Genomic DNA, 16,848 nt, shown 5'->3' on the forward strand with positions numbered 1-16,848 from the left:
TGGAAGAATGAATGTTCCCACTGCAAACATGTAACCAAGGAGATTATACAGAAGGTTGTCATCTGAGATCCTGGAGGGAGCTGTATTTTGTTAATAGCATAGAGAAGTTCAGGGCCTGTCAAACAACAACTTGGGGAACTGTGGACTTCAAACATATTTAAGTCAGCTTGTGCCTTCAGGGCTTTTTATTTTAAGTTAATTGGAATATCTTGACAGCTAAGTGAACCATTTAACCTCCCCTTGACTTTATTTCTTGTCAAAGCTTTCCCACACAAGGAGAGTTTATGTTTGACTCTTCAAGCTCCTTTAGCAGTTGAAGATTGAATGTCTGGCGCTAAAAAGCAACAAGAATCATAGTCACACTGATTTCACAGTTAGCTAGGCAACCAATTTAAAGCTTGAATGAATATTTGAAACTTACCTCACACAATAGGCTGCCATTAAAAAAAATGGCTGTATGATAGTTATTCAGAAACAGTATTTAACATGCTGAGTCCAAACTCAAGTATTAAACTATTTCATCACACAATTTTCCACTCCTGTGCTCAGCTTCCAATAGACAACATCTATGACTACTTTTAAAGATTTTGGTAGTTAGCTTGTACAAATACCTTAAATAATTATTAAGGCAATTTTGGATTAAAATATTTGTGGAAATATTTGTGTCAACCCTGGGCAAATACTTTTAGTTCTAAAGTCTCACAAACACAATATTGTTAGAACATTATTATATTAGCAACTTCAATATGTCCAAACACAGCCCTTTTTTCCTTGGAAAATAACACGTGCGCAAGATTACTACCCCTACCATATAACTGAAATTCTAAAAAGAGCATTCATAGCCTTTGGAGTTGTAGATTGATTTGTCCCAGTACAGTTTTAAAGGAAGCTTGAGGCTGGATTGGCCTTGTGCTTTTGCTGCTTGCTGCTGAGGAGACAGGAGCATGCTAGTGCTGGTTTTGGAGAACAATCTGGCTTGGAGCAATCTGGTCTTCTGAATATTATTAACACGGGTTTTAACAGAGGAGTGGGAATGAGGTTTTTTAGTTTGTGTGATTCTGGGAAAAGTTACATGTATGGTGTCAACTGTGTGTGGTGTGCATGATTAACCCCACTTGGTATTCACTGGTTTTATTTGCAATTTCCCTTGATCCTTCTGTCCCCACCTGTCTGTAGTTACTCTTATCTCTTCCTTTCAACCTCCTCAATTCATTTGTGTGAAAGGCTTTGTAAAGGAAGGTTTGTATCTGTACTTTTTTGCTGCAAAGGGGGATCTATTTCTACAGTATGGTCTTACTTCTTACTTACTGTTGAGTTGAATTCTCATTTGATGCTTTGATTTTGCATAGGGCTTCTCCTTTGCAGTTTTTCAGGACCAGACCCACCTCACATGTTCTGCACTTTACTTCAGAAGGGATCATGCCACCACCCATCATGCATTTCATCAGTAATGGAGCCCCTTTTTTTGAAAAAAAAATTGTGCATGTGCAGTGATGTTAACACATTGCTACACTGTCATAAAAAATGGGGGGAGGTTTATTTTAAAATGAGGAATCAGTGAGAGACGGGCAGAGGAGAGCAACAAGAGTGTTGAAGGGCTGCCGCTTGCCGCCTGGAAGTTACACCGAGCGGGACCCTGCTTGTTTGGGTAAAAGGAGGTGGGGAGCATGCCAAGAAAGCCTGACCAGCACATCATTACATTGACATGCACTGAGAAGGCCACGTGAAACTTCACTGCCTGCTTGTCCCAATGTTACAACATTGCTATAATATAATTTTTTCTTTTAAAAAAACTGTGTTGAAATGCAATCAGTTCAAACAAGTTTGGCTTCTCCAAAGGTGGCCTTGGAGAGCCAGGTTTGCAGAGGCAATCAAGAAAATAGTCTCACGTGAAGCCCGAGAGGCAGTGTTGTGAGAAAAAGACCCCTGGTTCCAGAACATCATAGTCACCCGTCTGGTTGCCAGGGTGTCTGGGGATTCAACTCACACACATCTACCAAGAGAACGTGGGTTTTGTCTACCAGAATGTAGGGACTTGTGTGAGTACTAACAGCCACAACGTTGCAATAACACTCCATGTCTCTGGAGGAGTGCTAACCAGGAGAACAGATGGGTTTCCAGTCGCTCCTTGTGATCACCATCTCAGCCGTTGCAGTGGAAGCAGGTGTGCCGCCAGGAACTGTCCAGGCAAGCGATTTCCAGCCTTGACCACAGACTCCATATGGGAAGGCTAACATCACCAGCACCTATCTTCCTGCAGTGCCAGACTCCATTACAGCGAAGCGAGAGACTCACGTACTCAACAGATGTCACCTATGCATAAGGCCATCAAGCTTATCTTAGGCATGGATCCTGCCAGACTGCCTAAGCCTTTGTCCAACGGAACCCAAGACAAAGACTGGTGCCAGTAGAGGGATGAAGAAGAGTAAGAACATCTTCACCTAGAGCCAAGTGTCTTTGTATAGACTGGGTGTTACCTTAGGTAGCTATTTGGCCATCTATTGTCACCTTTTTAGATAAGTTTGATAGCTTTAATCACCCCCACCCCAATAATTTCTCCCATTTTTTCCCTTAATGGTCATCCTGGAGCCTCCCCCTTTGGCCCATTGTTACCTGAAGTCCAATCAGGTAACCAGGGCCAAGTCAGCTCATTGGCCAGGTATGGGCATCCAATCAGGTGCCCCCAATAAACAGGCTATTGGCTACCACATAAGTCCAGCCCTTATGGTCATTGCAGAGCCTTCCCTTTTTCTGAGGTCATGTACCAGCTGACCACCTGTCATCCGCCCCTGTACCTCCCATCCCCTAAAGGCTCAAGGTAGTCCTTATAACCTATGACCCAGCTCCCCACAGGTGTGCATCTAGCAGTACCCCAGTTCCACTGTCTAGATACATCCCCGATTCCTGATCAGTTGAGAGTCCCTTCCCCCTAGTCCTCGTTCGTCACCATTGGAGCCTTCCTTGAAGACTACGATCAGTAATTATCACCCTGTTTGTCCATCCTTATGTTACCTCTATGCATTTTTTTCTATTTTTATTAGGACTGTATGTGTGTTGTATGTATCCATCACCTTGTATGTGTGTTCTATATTTTTCTACAATAAATTTTAATTGTTTTTATTTAATTAGTGTCCTTGGTGAATTTAAGCAATAATTTCTGGAAGTGGAATCCTGTATACATAGATTCTAGATCCTTTTTAAGCCATAGGTGCCCACCTGTCAATTCCCCAACCTCGTTTTGAGGGCATTTTGGCTTACAGTGTTGTGTCTGCTCATGAGTAAAGCCCATTAAGCTGGGGGAGAGCTCAATTTGCATTAAGTGTGTGCAAAATTGCAGCACCTGTTTATATATAAAAAGAGAATGTTAAAAAAAAATCACCTCGCTTTCACCTCTGCCCCCTTCTGCAAAGATGAGAGATGATGAATCAGTTTGGAGGGGGGGAAGTAATTGCTGCCAGAGAGTTCAGTGTGACCATTTTATACGGACAAAATTGCATCTCAATACAAGTATTTTTTTAAAAAATGGTGGATGTCTCCAGGACAATCTGGGGTGGGCAGTAGGCAGGGTACTGACCCCAAATGATGACACAGAGGGAAACTAAATTAGAAGTACAGGAATTCCTCACTGGAAAACTATGAGCTCAGATCCTTCAGTTCAGTTTATTACGGGAAATTGCCTTCCCCTCTCTCCTGGATGTGTGTTGCTGCTATGTCGTGAATGGGGAAGGGAAGGGAGGCATTTAAACATGCACCCCTTTACTCTTTGAAGTTGCACTGCAGCAGATAAACAGCTTGATTTTATTTTTCAGGTCCAAGAATACTGAGTCCTGTCAGAGTGCTAGTATTGGGGCATTCCATTGTATTCTGTACCAGCAACCACCAGCATGGAATAAGGACACAACTAGGATTGCACCCCCTTGGCAGTATGCTGCAGTACAGTAAAGAAGGTTGTTGTGGAATCAACTCCTGCTTTCTCCCCACCAGGTTTTGAGAGAGGGCAGTCATCCTAAGATCCTGGTATTGTACTTGGGTGAGAATGACCCAGTACAAACCTAGGGACTCATGCTTAAGCACAGAATAATTAGAGAGTTAAATAGAGTAAGGGAGCAATACGGGAAGTTATGATAGCTTGGTATCTGCTTTGCAAAGGCAGAATTGGATGGAAACAGTTAAGCCCGCAAGGACTGAAAAGCCAGGCGCAAGTTGGACTTAGGTGTATGAAAGCTGTTTTGGCTGGTAGTAGTGTTTACATTCCACATTAGACAATCAGATTGAAGAAGGAGGGGAATGCGCATGCTCTAGAGGAAGAAGCCTTGGCTCATCCCTCTCTGAGACAAGGAAGAGATTAGGACCGAAAGGAATGTAAATATTGTGATTATGGGGGCATAAATAACCTGTATAGTTGTTAAAGAAGCAAAAGGCGTGCTGAGACGAGAAATAGCAGTTAGTAGGGAGTATTGTGTAAGTGAGATAAAGCTGTACGGGTGGTGATTAACAGCTCAGAAATGGATGCCACAACGGTTAAACAGCTTTCAGAACAGATAGCACAATTTCAGGCGCTGATGTTAGAAGCTAATAACAAGATACAAGAGGCCACTGACAAAGTAAAAAATGAGGTGAGTCAGTTAAATAAGGAATTAATGGGCAGTCGGCCTGACTGCGTCCCAGAGAACTTAGACCGGGCCCTGCAGGATTTGGCAACCTGGTTGAGGAGGAGTGGGCTGAAACTGAATCCAGCGAAGACAGAAGTCCTCTGCCTGGGTCGGGGCGCTCGGGGAGGGGAAATACCTCTCCTGATCTTCGACGGGGCGCCGTTGAAGGCGGCGCACCGGGTTAGGAGCCTGGGAGTTTTACTGGAGCCTGCATTATCAATGGAGGCCCAGATCGCAGCCACTGCCAAGTCAGCCTTTTTCCATCTAAGGCGGCCAAAGCAGTTGGCTCTCTTCCTAGAGCGCCAAGATCTGGCAATGGTGCTTCATGCAACGGTCACCTCGAGACTGGATTACTGTAATGCCCTCTACATGGGGCTGCCTCTGTACCGAACCTGGAAGCTGCAGCTGGTGCAGAACGCAGCAGCTAGACTGTTGTTAGGGCTTCCTAAATGGGAGCACATACAGCCTGGGCTGCGCGAACTGCACTGGCTGCCAGTCATATACTGGGTTCGTTACAAAGTGCTGGTCATTACCTTTAAAGCCCTATATGGTCGAGGACCTGTATACCTTAGGGACCGTCTCTCCCCACATGAATCCCAGAGAGCACTGAGGTCAGCCGGGAAAAACTTGCTGACTATCCCCGGACTGAGAGAGGTGAAGCTGCAAAGTACCCGTAACCGGGCCTTCTCCTCTATAGCCCCGAGCCTATGGAACCAACTTCCAGAGGAAATCCGGGCCCTGCGGGACCTTGAACAGTTCCGCAGGGCCTGCAAGACCTTCCTCTTCCGACTGGCCTTCGCTGATGAAAACGGAAATTGCTAAGGAAACCGCCATCATAAACATAAACAGCAAACATAGCATTAGCACTTATTAATTTTAATTTAATCAACTTTTAAAGCCTACGTAGAATTTTAATTAAAATGTTTACAATGTTTAAATGTATTTTTATCTATTTCTGTATAACTAAACCTAAATTGTGTTGTTAGCCGCCCTGAGCCTGCTCCGGCGGGGAGGGCGGGATACAAATAAAATTTTGTTGTTGTTGTTGTTGTTGTTAAAAGATGTTAAAGAGCTGGCTAGCCAGGCAGACAAGACAGCTTCAGCAAATAAGCAGGACATAGCTTATTTAAAGGAACAGCTCAAGTGGCTGTCAGACAGGGTGAGGAGGGCGAATTTAATTTTCCATGGCATTTCAGAAGATGTTGATTCACGACAGCCGGAAGATGCTATGATAAAATGGATTTCAGAACAAGAGACAGGAATAATGATCAACGCTGACCACGTAGAAAGAGTTCACAGGATAAGGAGTAGGAAGACTGGCGGGGAGCCCAGACCGGTAATAATTAAATTTGCAAGAGAAAAAATTCAGCAACAAGTGTTCCTGGCCTTGAAGAAAAAGAAAGGATTGGAATTTAAAGGGAAAAAAGTATTTATAAGACAAGACTTTTGTAATGAGACACTGGAGGAAAAAAGACTAATGAAGCTATTTGCAGACAAGCTTTTTCAGAACAAGATACTGTTTACATGGGCTTATCCAGCCAGTATTGTGATTTATAAAGAAGGCAAAAGTGTTATAGCAAGGAATCCAGCTGAAGTGGTGAAACTCCTGGGGAAGCTGGGTCTTGACCCAGGGGAAATAGGAACTCAACCAATGGAAGGGTCAAGTACAGAGGAACCTTCTACGCGCCAGGAGAAATGACAAAGGACGCGATTATAAGATGTTCAAGGGAGGAGGAAGAAGCTTCTAAGAAAGGGAAGTACCCCATAAATAAGAGGGAGGGGGTCTTACGGTCTTAAATGAAGGAAAGGATAGAGAATATAGGAGGGGGAAGAGATGTGCCCACCCCAAGGTACAGGGAGGGGAGAGAGATCACCCCAAATGCAAGCCCTATACCTGAAGAGGGGAGGGGGGCGAGGGGTAAAGGGAAAGGGGGAAGGAAGGGGATAGGGAGAAGGGAGAGAAGTATATTAGAAGTAACTATTCAGCCAGGGAAGGGAGAGAAGGGTTACGAATATGGTTAGAGTTTTGAAAATGCTCTCACTGAATGTCAATGGGCTAGGTTCAGATTTGAAAAGATACAGATTAGCAAGATTTGCAAGGCAACAAAATATAGATATAATATGTGTACAGGAAACACATAAGGCAAAGGACGACATTAAACCATTGATCAAGCACCCAGGGTGGAAGGTGTTAGCTGAAGCAAGGAGTAGGGTTAAAGCAAGAGGAGTAGCAATTTTAGCACATACAAGGATAGATATCAGGATGCTAGATTTAGTTAGTGATAGGGAGGGAAGATTTTTGTTCATTAAAGGCAAGTTTCAAAATAGGCTGATAACCTTGATAAATATATATGCCCCAAATACAGGACAGAGGAAATTTTTGAATAAGGTAATGCAAAAAGTCCAGAGATTCTCAGAGGGAGAAGTCATAATAGCAGGAGACTTCAATATAGATATGACTAAAGAGAGGATAAGGCAGTGGAAAAGGAATTTGATAGAAGCGCACGAAGCTTTGAGTTTAGTCCCCAAGCCGACACACTTTTCAAGTAGACATAAAACAGCTTCTTGTATTGATTATATATTTCTTTAAAAATCAAATAATTGGGAACTGAGGAAAATAACAACCCATCCAATATGGATTTCGGATCATGCCCCACTGATTATAGAACTGGAGACAAGAGATGAGCAAATTAGAAGGATATGGAGATTTAATAGCATGGTTTTAGCAAAAATAAGAAGATAGACATTATATGGAAAATCAGGTAAAGCAATATTTCAGAGAAAATAGGGGAACAGTGGCCACGGATATTCTGTGAGAGGCGGCAAAGGCAGTACTAAGAGGACAAGGTATGATGAAGGAGAAAGAGATTTAAAAAGAAAGGTATACTAACAAGACACAGAAACTCCAGGAATTAGGTGCACTACAGAGTAGGCAAGGTATAAGATTTTGCCCTGAAAGGAAAAAAAAAGATTGAAGAGATTAGGAAGCAATTGGACTCCCTTGACTTTAGGACACTATGGAAGAAACAAACTATGGTTAGGAATGAGTTTCAAAGGGAATCAATAAATTCTGTTAGGAGATTGGCTAACTATTTTATGACTAGGAAAGAAAAGCAAAGGGTGAAAAGTATTAGAACGCAAGGACATATTATGCAGAATCCGAGAGAAATCAGGCAAGCGTTTCAAGAGTTTTATAAGACGTTATATGCCAGAAGAGACATAACAGATTTTATGGAAAGAAGTGGGGAATGTTTGAAAGACTTAGATAAAGAGAGTTTGGAGAAGGAAATCACACTTCAGGAAATAGAGGAGGTAGTGAGCAGTTTAAAATTAGGCAAATCCCCGGGGCCAGATGGATTTACTGTGGATTTTTACAAAGAAATGAAGGAGCTATTGATCCCGGAACTACAACAGGTGTTCAATATGGTACTGAAAGGAGGAAAGGCTCCCGACTCTTGGAGGGCCGAGATAACTATAATATTAAAACCTCAGAAAGACTCCCAGGAAGTTGGATCACATAGACCAATAAGTTTACTTAATCAGGATTACAAAATATTTGCTAAAATATTAGCAAATAGACTACGAAATATATTACCGTGCATAATAAATGAGGATCAATATGGATTCATGAAGAATAGGAGTATAGCACATCCTATAAGGAATATACTAAATGTACTTTATCATAGACATTCTGGGCAATTGGGATTGCTTAAATTGGATGTATATAAGGCATTTGATATGTTGTCCCATGAGTTCCTGTGGTCCACAATGACGAAGTATGGGATAGATTCATTATTTTTAAAAGCTATACAGGGAGGGTACAGCAGTAGTAAGGGTAAATAATGAATACACGGAACAATTCCCAATTGGGAGAGGGGTAAGGCAGAGGTGCCCACTATCCCCAACCTTATTTATAATGGCAACAGAACAATTGGCAGAAAGAATTAGGAATGCAGGTAGAATAGAAGGTTGTAGGATAGATAAGGAGGAAATGAAAATTAACTTATTTGCAGACGACATAATTATGATAATGTCGAACCCGAAAGAGGCTATTAGGGAAATGAAAATTATATTGGATAATTTTGAAGCATCGTCGGGTTTAAGAATTAATATGGAAAAATCAGAAATAATGTATTTCAACGTTAATTGGGAGGAAAGGAAAGAAATTAATAGGTTAACTAATATGGGGATGGGAGTTAAGAAATTTAAATACTTAGGAATAGAAATATATAAAAATATTAATAAGAGTGGAGGGTAATTATAAAAAAGTATGGGAGAAGATAGCGAAGGATATGCAGCAGTGGGGAGCAAGACATATGAGTCTGACTACTAAAATAAGAAGTGTATCGATGTTTTGGATGCCAAGGTTATTATATTTATTTCAAAAGATACCATTGGAGATTGATAAACAAAAAATGAGTAACTGGAACACTAAAATAAGAGAATGGATATTTGGAAATAAGAAATTTAGAATTGCAAAAAAGCTAGTATACAATCATCAATCGGATTTGGGATGGGGAGTTCCGGATATAACTAATTACTATGAAGCTTGCCAGCTTAAAGCATTGTTAGAGATAGAGAGGGAAGATGATCAGAAATGGGTAAGGTTTGAGAATGAGGCTAATAACGGAGTAGGAAAATATGGTATCTTTACGAATATGGAGAAGAGGGACTTTAATTTAAATGAGGGTCCAAGGAAGAGTGGGTTAATGGTGTGGAAGAAGTGGCAGCCAAAATGATTAAATCGGGTATCTAGATGGACGCCATTAGAAACGTTAATGGAGGAAGACAGGGACTATAGGTGGAGGGAATCACTCAATCTTAAAGGATACAGAGAAGATTTGTTAATAATGGATAAGTTAAAACCATTACAAGAGTTGCAAGAAGCAGTAGGGGTACAACATTGGCTTAAATTGTATTTAAGGATTGTATACTAAAGTTAAAAAGAAAGTGGAAAAAAGTAATTTCAATGAAGAGGAACCTATGGAAAAGATTTATAAATTAATGGGTAAAACAAAAAAAGGAATAGTAAGCATTTTATACAGGTGTATGACCTCAGACATCGAAGGAGTAATAGGTTACCTTCAACGGATATGGAGTTCAGAAGGCCAGATAACAAAACCAACAGTAGAAAAGTTAATGGAAGGCTTAAAAAAGGTTAAAATTTATAAAGTTAGGGAAATGGAATTGAAATTCTTTACTAAATGGTATAGAACTCCGGCTACCTTAGCGAACATGTTTCCTGGGTTGAGCCCTAAATGCTGGCACTGTAAGAAAGAGAAGGGATGGTACACCCACATGTGGTGGGAATGCCCCGAGGCTAATAGATTATTGGAAATGGTAGTGGGAATGATAAAGAAGTTCTTTCAAGTTGAACTGAGAATAGACTTTGAATTGATGAAGATGAGTATACTAGGGAATGCGATAATAGGGAAGAATAATCAAGACCTATTAAAAGTAATGATATCAGCGGGTAAAGCGGTAATGGCGGTAGGATGGAAGGATAAAGTAAATGGAAGGAAAGAATTTGGCATGATTATCTTTTTGATTTTGTTCAGTCAGATACAGCTGCCATTATGACTCAAGAAGGGTCATGGGAGGAAAGAACAACAAGGATTAAGGAAAAGTGGCTGATCTACCTGAAGTGGGCAAAAGAAGAAAAGAAGGCAGACATTCAGTGGAAGCTCCGAGTCCTTTGTCCCTGGCTGGAAGACGACGTATAGACTAAGGGGGGTGGGATGGAGGGAAATATGTTAAATGGAATGAGAAGAAGAGTGTAAGAGAAATGGACAATCAATAATAACGATAAAATATATATTTAAACAAAAAAAAGACAATCAGATTGAAAAGGCCTCATCTATTTGATGGATGATGGGGTTCATCTCTCTCAGAGGGTTGCTGATCTACATCAGGGCCTGCATCTGTACTTAGCTAATCTACATCAGGGCCTGTGTGGCGTTATAGTTTGCAGGTGGGGGCAAGGGGTGTTAAGCTAGGCTAACTGTCTCGTTTGGTGGATATAGGGTGCGTTGCTCATTTAGGAAGGATATGCGGTGAACACACTGAGCCACTGGCATGATGGAAGGCATGTCCTGAACAAGCCATCACTCATTGGACAGTGGGATGGGGCTTAGGAAGGAGGAGCACCTTTGGTGCTGTACAACATCTTCCTGAACCTGATAGTGACTTAATGGTGCATCAGAGTAGGGCACTGGGGCTGGGCACCTCTCAGCACTCTATGTGTGGCTGAAGATAAACAAGGCCAGGGGTAGCTGCTGGCCGAGGTAGCTGCTGGCCAGGGTGGATTTGCCAGAACAAAGGCAGCCCAGTTTAGCCTGCCCTCAATTAAATATTAGCATAATTAATTGATGATGTAGATCAGCAGATTTGAATAAATTTAAATGAACGTTGAATTTACACTGTTGTCTCGAGTCATCATTTGGGTACTGGGGCAAACAACAACAGCCTGAGACATAATCAAAATTGTGGATTTAGACATGACTGTTTACTTAATGAGTAGTGACAGCATGCACGAGTTTCTTCTGCAAAATGTAGCCGCTGTCAAGGATTACTCAAGGACTAGTATGCTGTTTTGTAGAATATAAAAGCTAGAAGTCAGAGAATTTATAGAGCAGAAACCATTTAGTTCATCTTTGGAGAAGCACAAAAGTTTAAAAGTCTTACCTTTCCTTCCTTGATTTTGGTCCCAATGATCTGGCGTCTTTGTTGGATTATTTCAATAAGCAGGTCACATTCCTCCATCAGCTTGGTTTCTTGTCGGGACGCATTCACCTAAAGAGTATGTCAGACTTGTTTTTAAAAAAGGTTGCTCAACTTCACTTCCATCTGAGATGATTTTAAACTTTTTAAAAAGTTTTATACAAAAACATGCATTTCTTTTCAACTGATGCATTTGCAGTTTGAGTCACAGTTTCATACATTCTAAAATCCTCTACATACAGATATCAAATAGAAGAACTCATGGATAATCCACAGTTGTGCTGATGCGTGCTACTATTGATGGCTGCCCAAAAAATATACAATGATAATTTCATGGAACATCATTAGGAAATGGTGTCTTGCAGCAAAGTTTCCACACATCACTCCACAAAGCACAGTGACTGTCCACAGGGCTATCACTGAGAATTTTTCAATATATCTATTTCACGAAATGGCCAAAACTTTGATTACTTGAATCCAGAGACTGGAACCATGAACAGACAAATCAGATCCTTTCACAAACTTGAGAAAAGCCTTAGAAATGTAGAAAAATCTGACACCTAGAAAAAAAACCCCTGAGTCATTAACCCCCCCCCCAATAGAAACGGTGCCTGTAACTTTAAGTGGATATTGTAAGATATTGGGGGGGGGGGGCGGGGACAGAGCCCTTTCCTGGGCTGTTCTGACATTTGAACGAGGACTCGGAGCAAACTGTAGCAGCAGCCATCAGGCAACTCTACCATGTAACCTGCATGACTTACCCAGGCCCAGAAGCTTGCTACAGTTCAACAGCAGCCACTACACAAAAGACAGTGTTGTGTAGTGGTTAGAGTGTTAGACTAGGATTTGGTAGACCCAGGATCAAATCCATACTCTGTCATGGAAGCTTGCTGGGAGATCTTAGACCATTTGTACACACTTAGCTTTACCTATTTCACAGAGTTGTTGTGAGAATAATAATAATAATAATAATAATAATAATAATATTTTATTTTTATATCCCGCCCTCCCCGCCGAGGCGGGCTCAGGGCGGCTGACAGGCATGGGAATCCCATGAATCATAAAACAACATAAACAATTTTAAATATCAATTACAGTAAAATTATTTAAAAATTAAATACATATAAAATGGGTGCTAAATGCTATAGTCGTGATATCCACAAGATGACTAGTTGTCCATTCATCAGATTAGTCGGGTTCCATCTCAAAGGCCAGCTGAAAGAGACATGTTTTGCAAGCCCTGCGGAATTGGTTCAAGTCCAGCAGGGCTCGCACCATCTCCGGAAGGTCGTTCCACCAACGAGGGGCTATCACCGAGAAGGCCTGCTCCCTAGTGGCCCTCAGCCTGGCTTCTCTTGGCCCAGGGATTGTCAGTAAGTTCTGTGAGCTGGATCTCAGTGCTCTCTGGGGCACATATGGGGCACTATAAAATAAAAGAGGAGAGAATGACGTAGCTGCTTTGGGTCCCCACTCAGGAAAAATGCAAGGTAGAAAGGAAATAAATAGATCAGAAGACTAGGGGCAGGTACAGTTGCCAACCTACATATGGAGCCTGGAGTTTTCTTGGAATTACAACTGATCTCTAGACTACAGAGATAATTTCCCCTGGAAAAAATGCAGCTTCAGAGAGCAGATTCTATAATATGCAACATATTTTAGCTGAAATGCCCCTACAGGCTCCACCCCCAAATTTTCAGGAATTTCCCAGATTAGTGATGGTCAGGGAAGGTTGGGAGGTGTGAAGGAACAAAGGAAGTAGGGAACAGGGAAAGGATATTAGTACTGCCAAGAGGAGGGGAAAAGGAAGTAGTGTGGGGAAAAATACAGGGACAAGTGAACTGCCTCTTTCCTCTATAAGTCCTTGCAGGTTCCTCACATAAGGTATATAAACTTTCTGCTTTTCAAGGTCCCAGTAGTCCCTTGCCTGTACCATTTTAGTTTTCCTTACTTCTTGTACGTGTTTTCCCCATACATCCACTTCCTTCATGACTGCTAACTTCCATATCCCTCCTTTCTGCTCATCTTTCTATTCTACCCAGCCTAATAACCATCTTTCCCTCTTTTTTGTCAACTATTTTTTACACAGGCACAATAACTGCTGACTTTCCTCAACTTGTACTGTTTGCCAATAAACTGACAACTGACAGTTTATTGGCCAATGTTTGCGAGCAGTGACTATGTAAATATTTCCAGGTGGACATTAGGATAGGAAAATGACTGACAGGGAACAGCCCTTTTAAATGATGTTCACACAACATTGAAATATGGCTTAGAACCAGAGAACCACAAGGAGGTTTCATTCATAGAACATTAAATTGCTGCCTTTACATTCTTCCTACAGTCCTTTGAGCACTCAAAACAACAAAATACCACCCTCCTATAACTGAGTGCAAGGGCTTTTCAGTCTGGACATCTAAGTCAGGGGCTTTTCAGTTTAAGTTGGAAAAAAATATTATTTTGGCTATGACAGATTTCCAGAATATGTATAAAGAGTTGGAAGACATGAACCCATCCATTTTAAAGGAGTTAAAAGCGACAGCTTGTTCTACTATACCACTACTAGGACAATGCGTTTTGATCTTGGCCTAAGCTGAAACTAGAGTCTAAATTACATGCACAACAGTATGATAGTTTCAAAGATCCATGCAGATGTTTGGCAAAGAGCAAGTATGGTTCAAATAGATACTGGAGATTGCCACATAGTTTTCCAAACCACTTAATGTGGCAAAAGAAGATACTTTTATTATTCAAATCTGTTAGTAAGGTTGCATTGAAGTTTTTAGGTTGTTGAAAAACAGATTACATTTAGTAACTCCAGGGGCCATTTTGTAGAAAAATAGGGATTGTTATGCAGCTGCACCTACTATTCAATGGACAAAGAGGTGGAACTCTCAGGAGGAGGTGGAACTCTCAGAAATGTTCAGGAGCTGTGCTCCTGTGAGCTCCCACTGAATACCTAGAAACTCATTCATGTGTTTTGAAAAATTCACGTTTACCAAAGTATAAGCTGGGACGCAGTGGTAGAATCGTTTGATGGCCTGTTTGCCACTGAGGATAATGGTAATGGTTCCAAGAGAAAGAAAGACACTATCCTGAAATATTCATTTGGTGAAAAATAAGGTGGGAATCTAAAACAACTCTGCTCAAAATCCTAGAAGAATATGAAGGAAGTTCTGGACAGGTCTTTCTGCACAACCTTAACAAAAATATATTAGTTCAAATGCATGCATTTTCTTGTGGTGAGGTACATCCTTTGTTTCAACTGAGCAAGACAATATTCAGGAGATGGGTTTCTATATGAAATGAACCTCCAGTTTCATCAGCAACTATAGTCTGCAAGTTACACTGTTGGTTTGTAGTACCGTGGTGAAGATAAATTCAATTCTGTCTCATACCCAACTCTATTAGGTCCTCAGATACAAACAAAATTGTTCTCAATGTAGCTGTAATTTCACCTAGATAAGATTCTTTTTATATATAACCTAGTCTGGCCATGTGTGTTCACTAATACAGGGGTCCCCAAACCCTGAGCCATGGACCGGGTCCGGTTTGTGCCCTGTTAGCAACCGGACTGCAGAGCGAGGCAGTGCGGCCCTGCCACCCCTTTCACCAAAAGTGGCAGCATGCCCTCGCCACCCCTTTTGCCCACTTGGGACAACGTGGCAGTGACCTTCACCTACCCCTCATTTAAAGACCCCTGAGCAGGCAGGGATGGGGCATGGGTGCAGCCTGGGGCAGCAAAAAACCCGGCACCTCACACAAACACACACTGGTCTGTGGAAAAAAATTGTCTTCCATAAGACTGGTCCCTGGTGCCAAAAAGGTTGGGAGCCACTACTCTAATATACTTTGGGATGACACTGATGTGATATGGTTTTCCTGCCCATGATCAAACCAATCATTGTTTAATTGGTCCTAAATGGTGCATTTTACAAATTAGAAAATAGGAACCTCAAATAACAATATAATTAATTCTGAAAACAAGTATGCATTTATTTATGTAATGCATTTTATACAATTGTTTCCCCAATCATCTTAAGATGGTAAGACATAAGACCTTTTTTTAATCCTTATCACATCCCTGAGTATTAGGTTAGGATGAGTAACTAGTAAGATCACTTAGCAACCTTCTGGCTCAGCTGAGATTTCAACCCTGATCTCCATGATCAAGATTCAACACCTACACTTCATATGCATAACTTTGGGGTTACTTCCATTCAGTAATGTAACTGTAGGAAACTTTTAATTGTTGTTGGAGAAGGAACAGAAAAGATGCTGCTCAAAATATTCTTTGCTCTTGGCTGCTTTTCTCAATGGTCGTTTTCGCACTCACCTCCAGCCGGCGCGACCCCCCTCTTCACCGCGCAGGATCTGCGCGGATTTCGCACTAAATGCCGCGGAGCAGCCTTTTGTGCCGGAAACTCCCGGCGCAAAAGCCGCTCAAACGTAAATTGCCAAAAAGCAGTTTGGCGTTTGTGCGGCTTTTGCGACGGGAGTTTCCGGCGCAAAAGGCTGCTCCGCGGCATTTAGTGCGAAATCCGCGCAGATCCTGCGCGGTGAAGAGGGGGGTCGCGCCGGCTGGAGGTGAGTGCGAAAACGACCAATGACTTGTGCTTTTTACTTCTTGAAGATACAGTAAACTGTATTCCACCAAACAGCTGTGAAAAAGCCTTTCTTCATTGCATTTAAGCTTCACTAGATGACAGCTGTTATATCAATATTTGTATGCAAATTTTGTTTTTTGATATCTGCTATGTTTACACAAAATGTGTAATATGTAACTTTCTAATAATATGCCCTTAAGAAAAACAAAGAATGCTTGTTTGCATTAAAACCAAATGTGCACAATACACCTAATTAATCACATGGCAATAATTGACGGAACATCACATGCTTTCCATTGCTCATATTATTAACTTGGTAGAAAAATGTCTCAAATCGTCTCTTACATTGTATACAGAAATAACTAATTACTGCATCAGTATGAATTGCATTTCCTTGGGGTAATTTTTTCAGCTTATCAGTCTGCAGATAAAATCTCAATTATGTCCAGGACTATAGGCAAGGAAGCGAGACAAATGTTAGCTAATTGTTCATAATAAAATGCTTAAGGGAGATGAGGGAAGGAAAATGTGTCTAACTGTGGGTATTAAGAAGAGTTCATCAGACCTGTTTTTGCTCTCATATGATACTTTCAAGATTTCACAAAACATGCCATATTAATTCTTTCTTTTCTTTTCTATTCTGTTTTTATTTAATTTAACTAAATGAAGTAATTAATTCATTGATTTGATAATTCTATACAGCTGACCCTGGTTTATAGAGTACTAAATCAGTTCCTTCACAATATATACAGTGTGTTAACAACATGAACAGAATCATTGCATTGCACGGCTTGGCAACTGATGGGAGATGAGGGGAGAGGCAGGGACTTGCGCCGTGAGACTCAACAATCCAGCAATTAACCATAGGTTCT

At 41.3% G+C, this 16,848-nt stretch overlaps 1 protein-coding gene across 3 annotated transcripts in view; it reads right to left on the bottom strand.

The window, feature by feature from the left end:
• Positions 1-16,848, bottom strand: part of MID1 (midline 1) — a 331,223-nt gene that overhangs the window by 37,017 nt on the left and 277,358 nt on the right. For all 3 annotated transcript variants that reach the window (XM_060233957.1, XM_060233958.1, XM_060233956.1), the window contains exon 4: positions 11,337-11,444. In XM_060233957.1, the coding sequence (XP_060089940.1) occupies positions 11,337-11,444 (108 nt within the window). The remainder of the gene's footprint in view (positions 1-11,336; positions 11,445-16,848) is intronic.

Source organism: Heteronotia binoei, chromosome 3, assembly GCF_032191835.1.
Source record: "Heteronotia binoei isolate CCM8104 ecotype False Entrance Well chromosome 3, APGP_CSIRO_Hbin_v1, whole genome shotgun sequence".
NCBI classification, from domain to species: domain Eukaryota; kingdom Metazoa; phylum Chordata; class Lepidosauria; order Squamata; family Gekkonidae; genus Heteronotia; species Heteronotia binoei.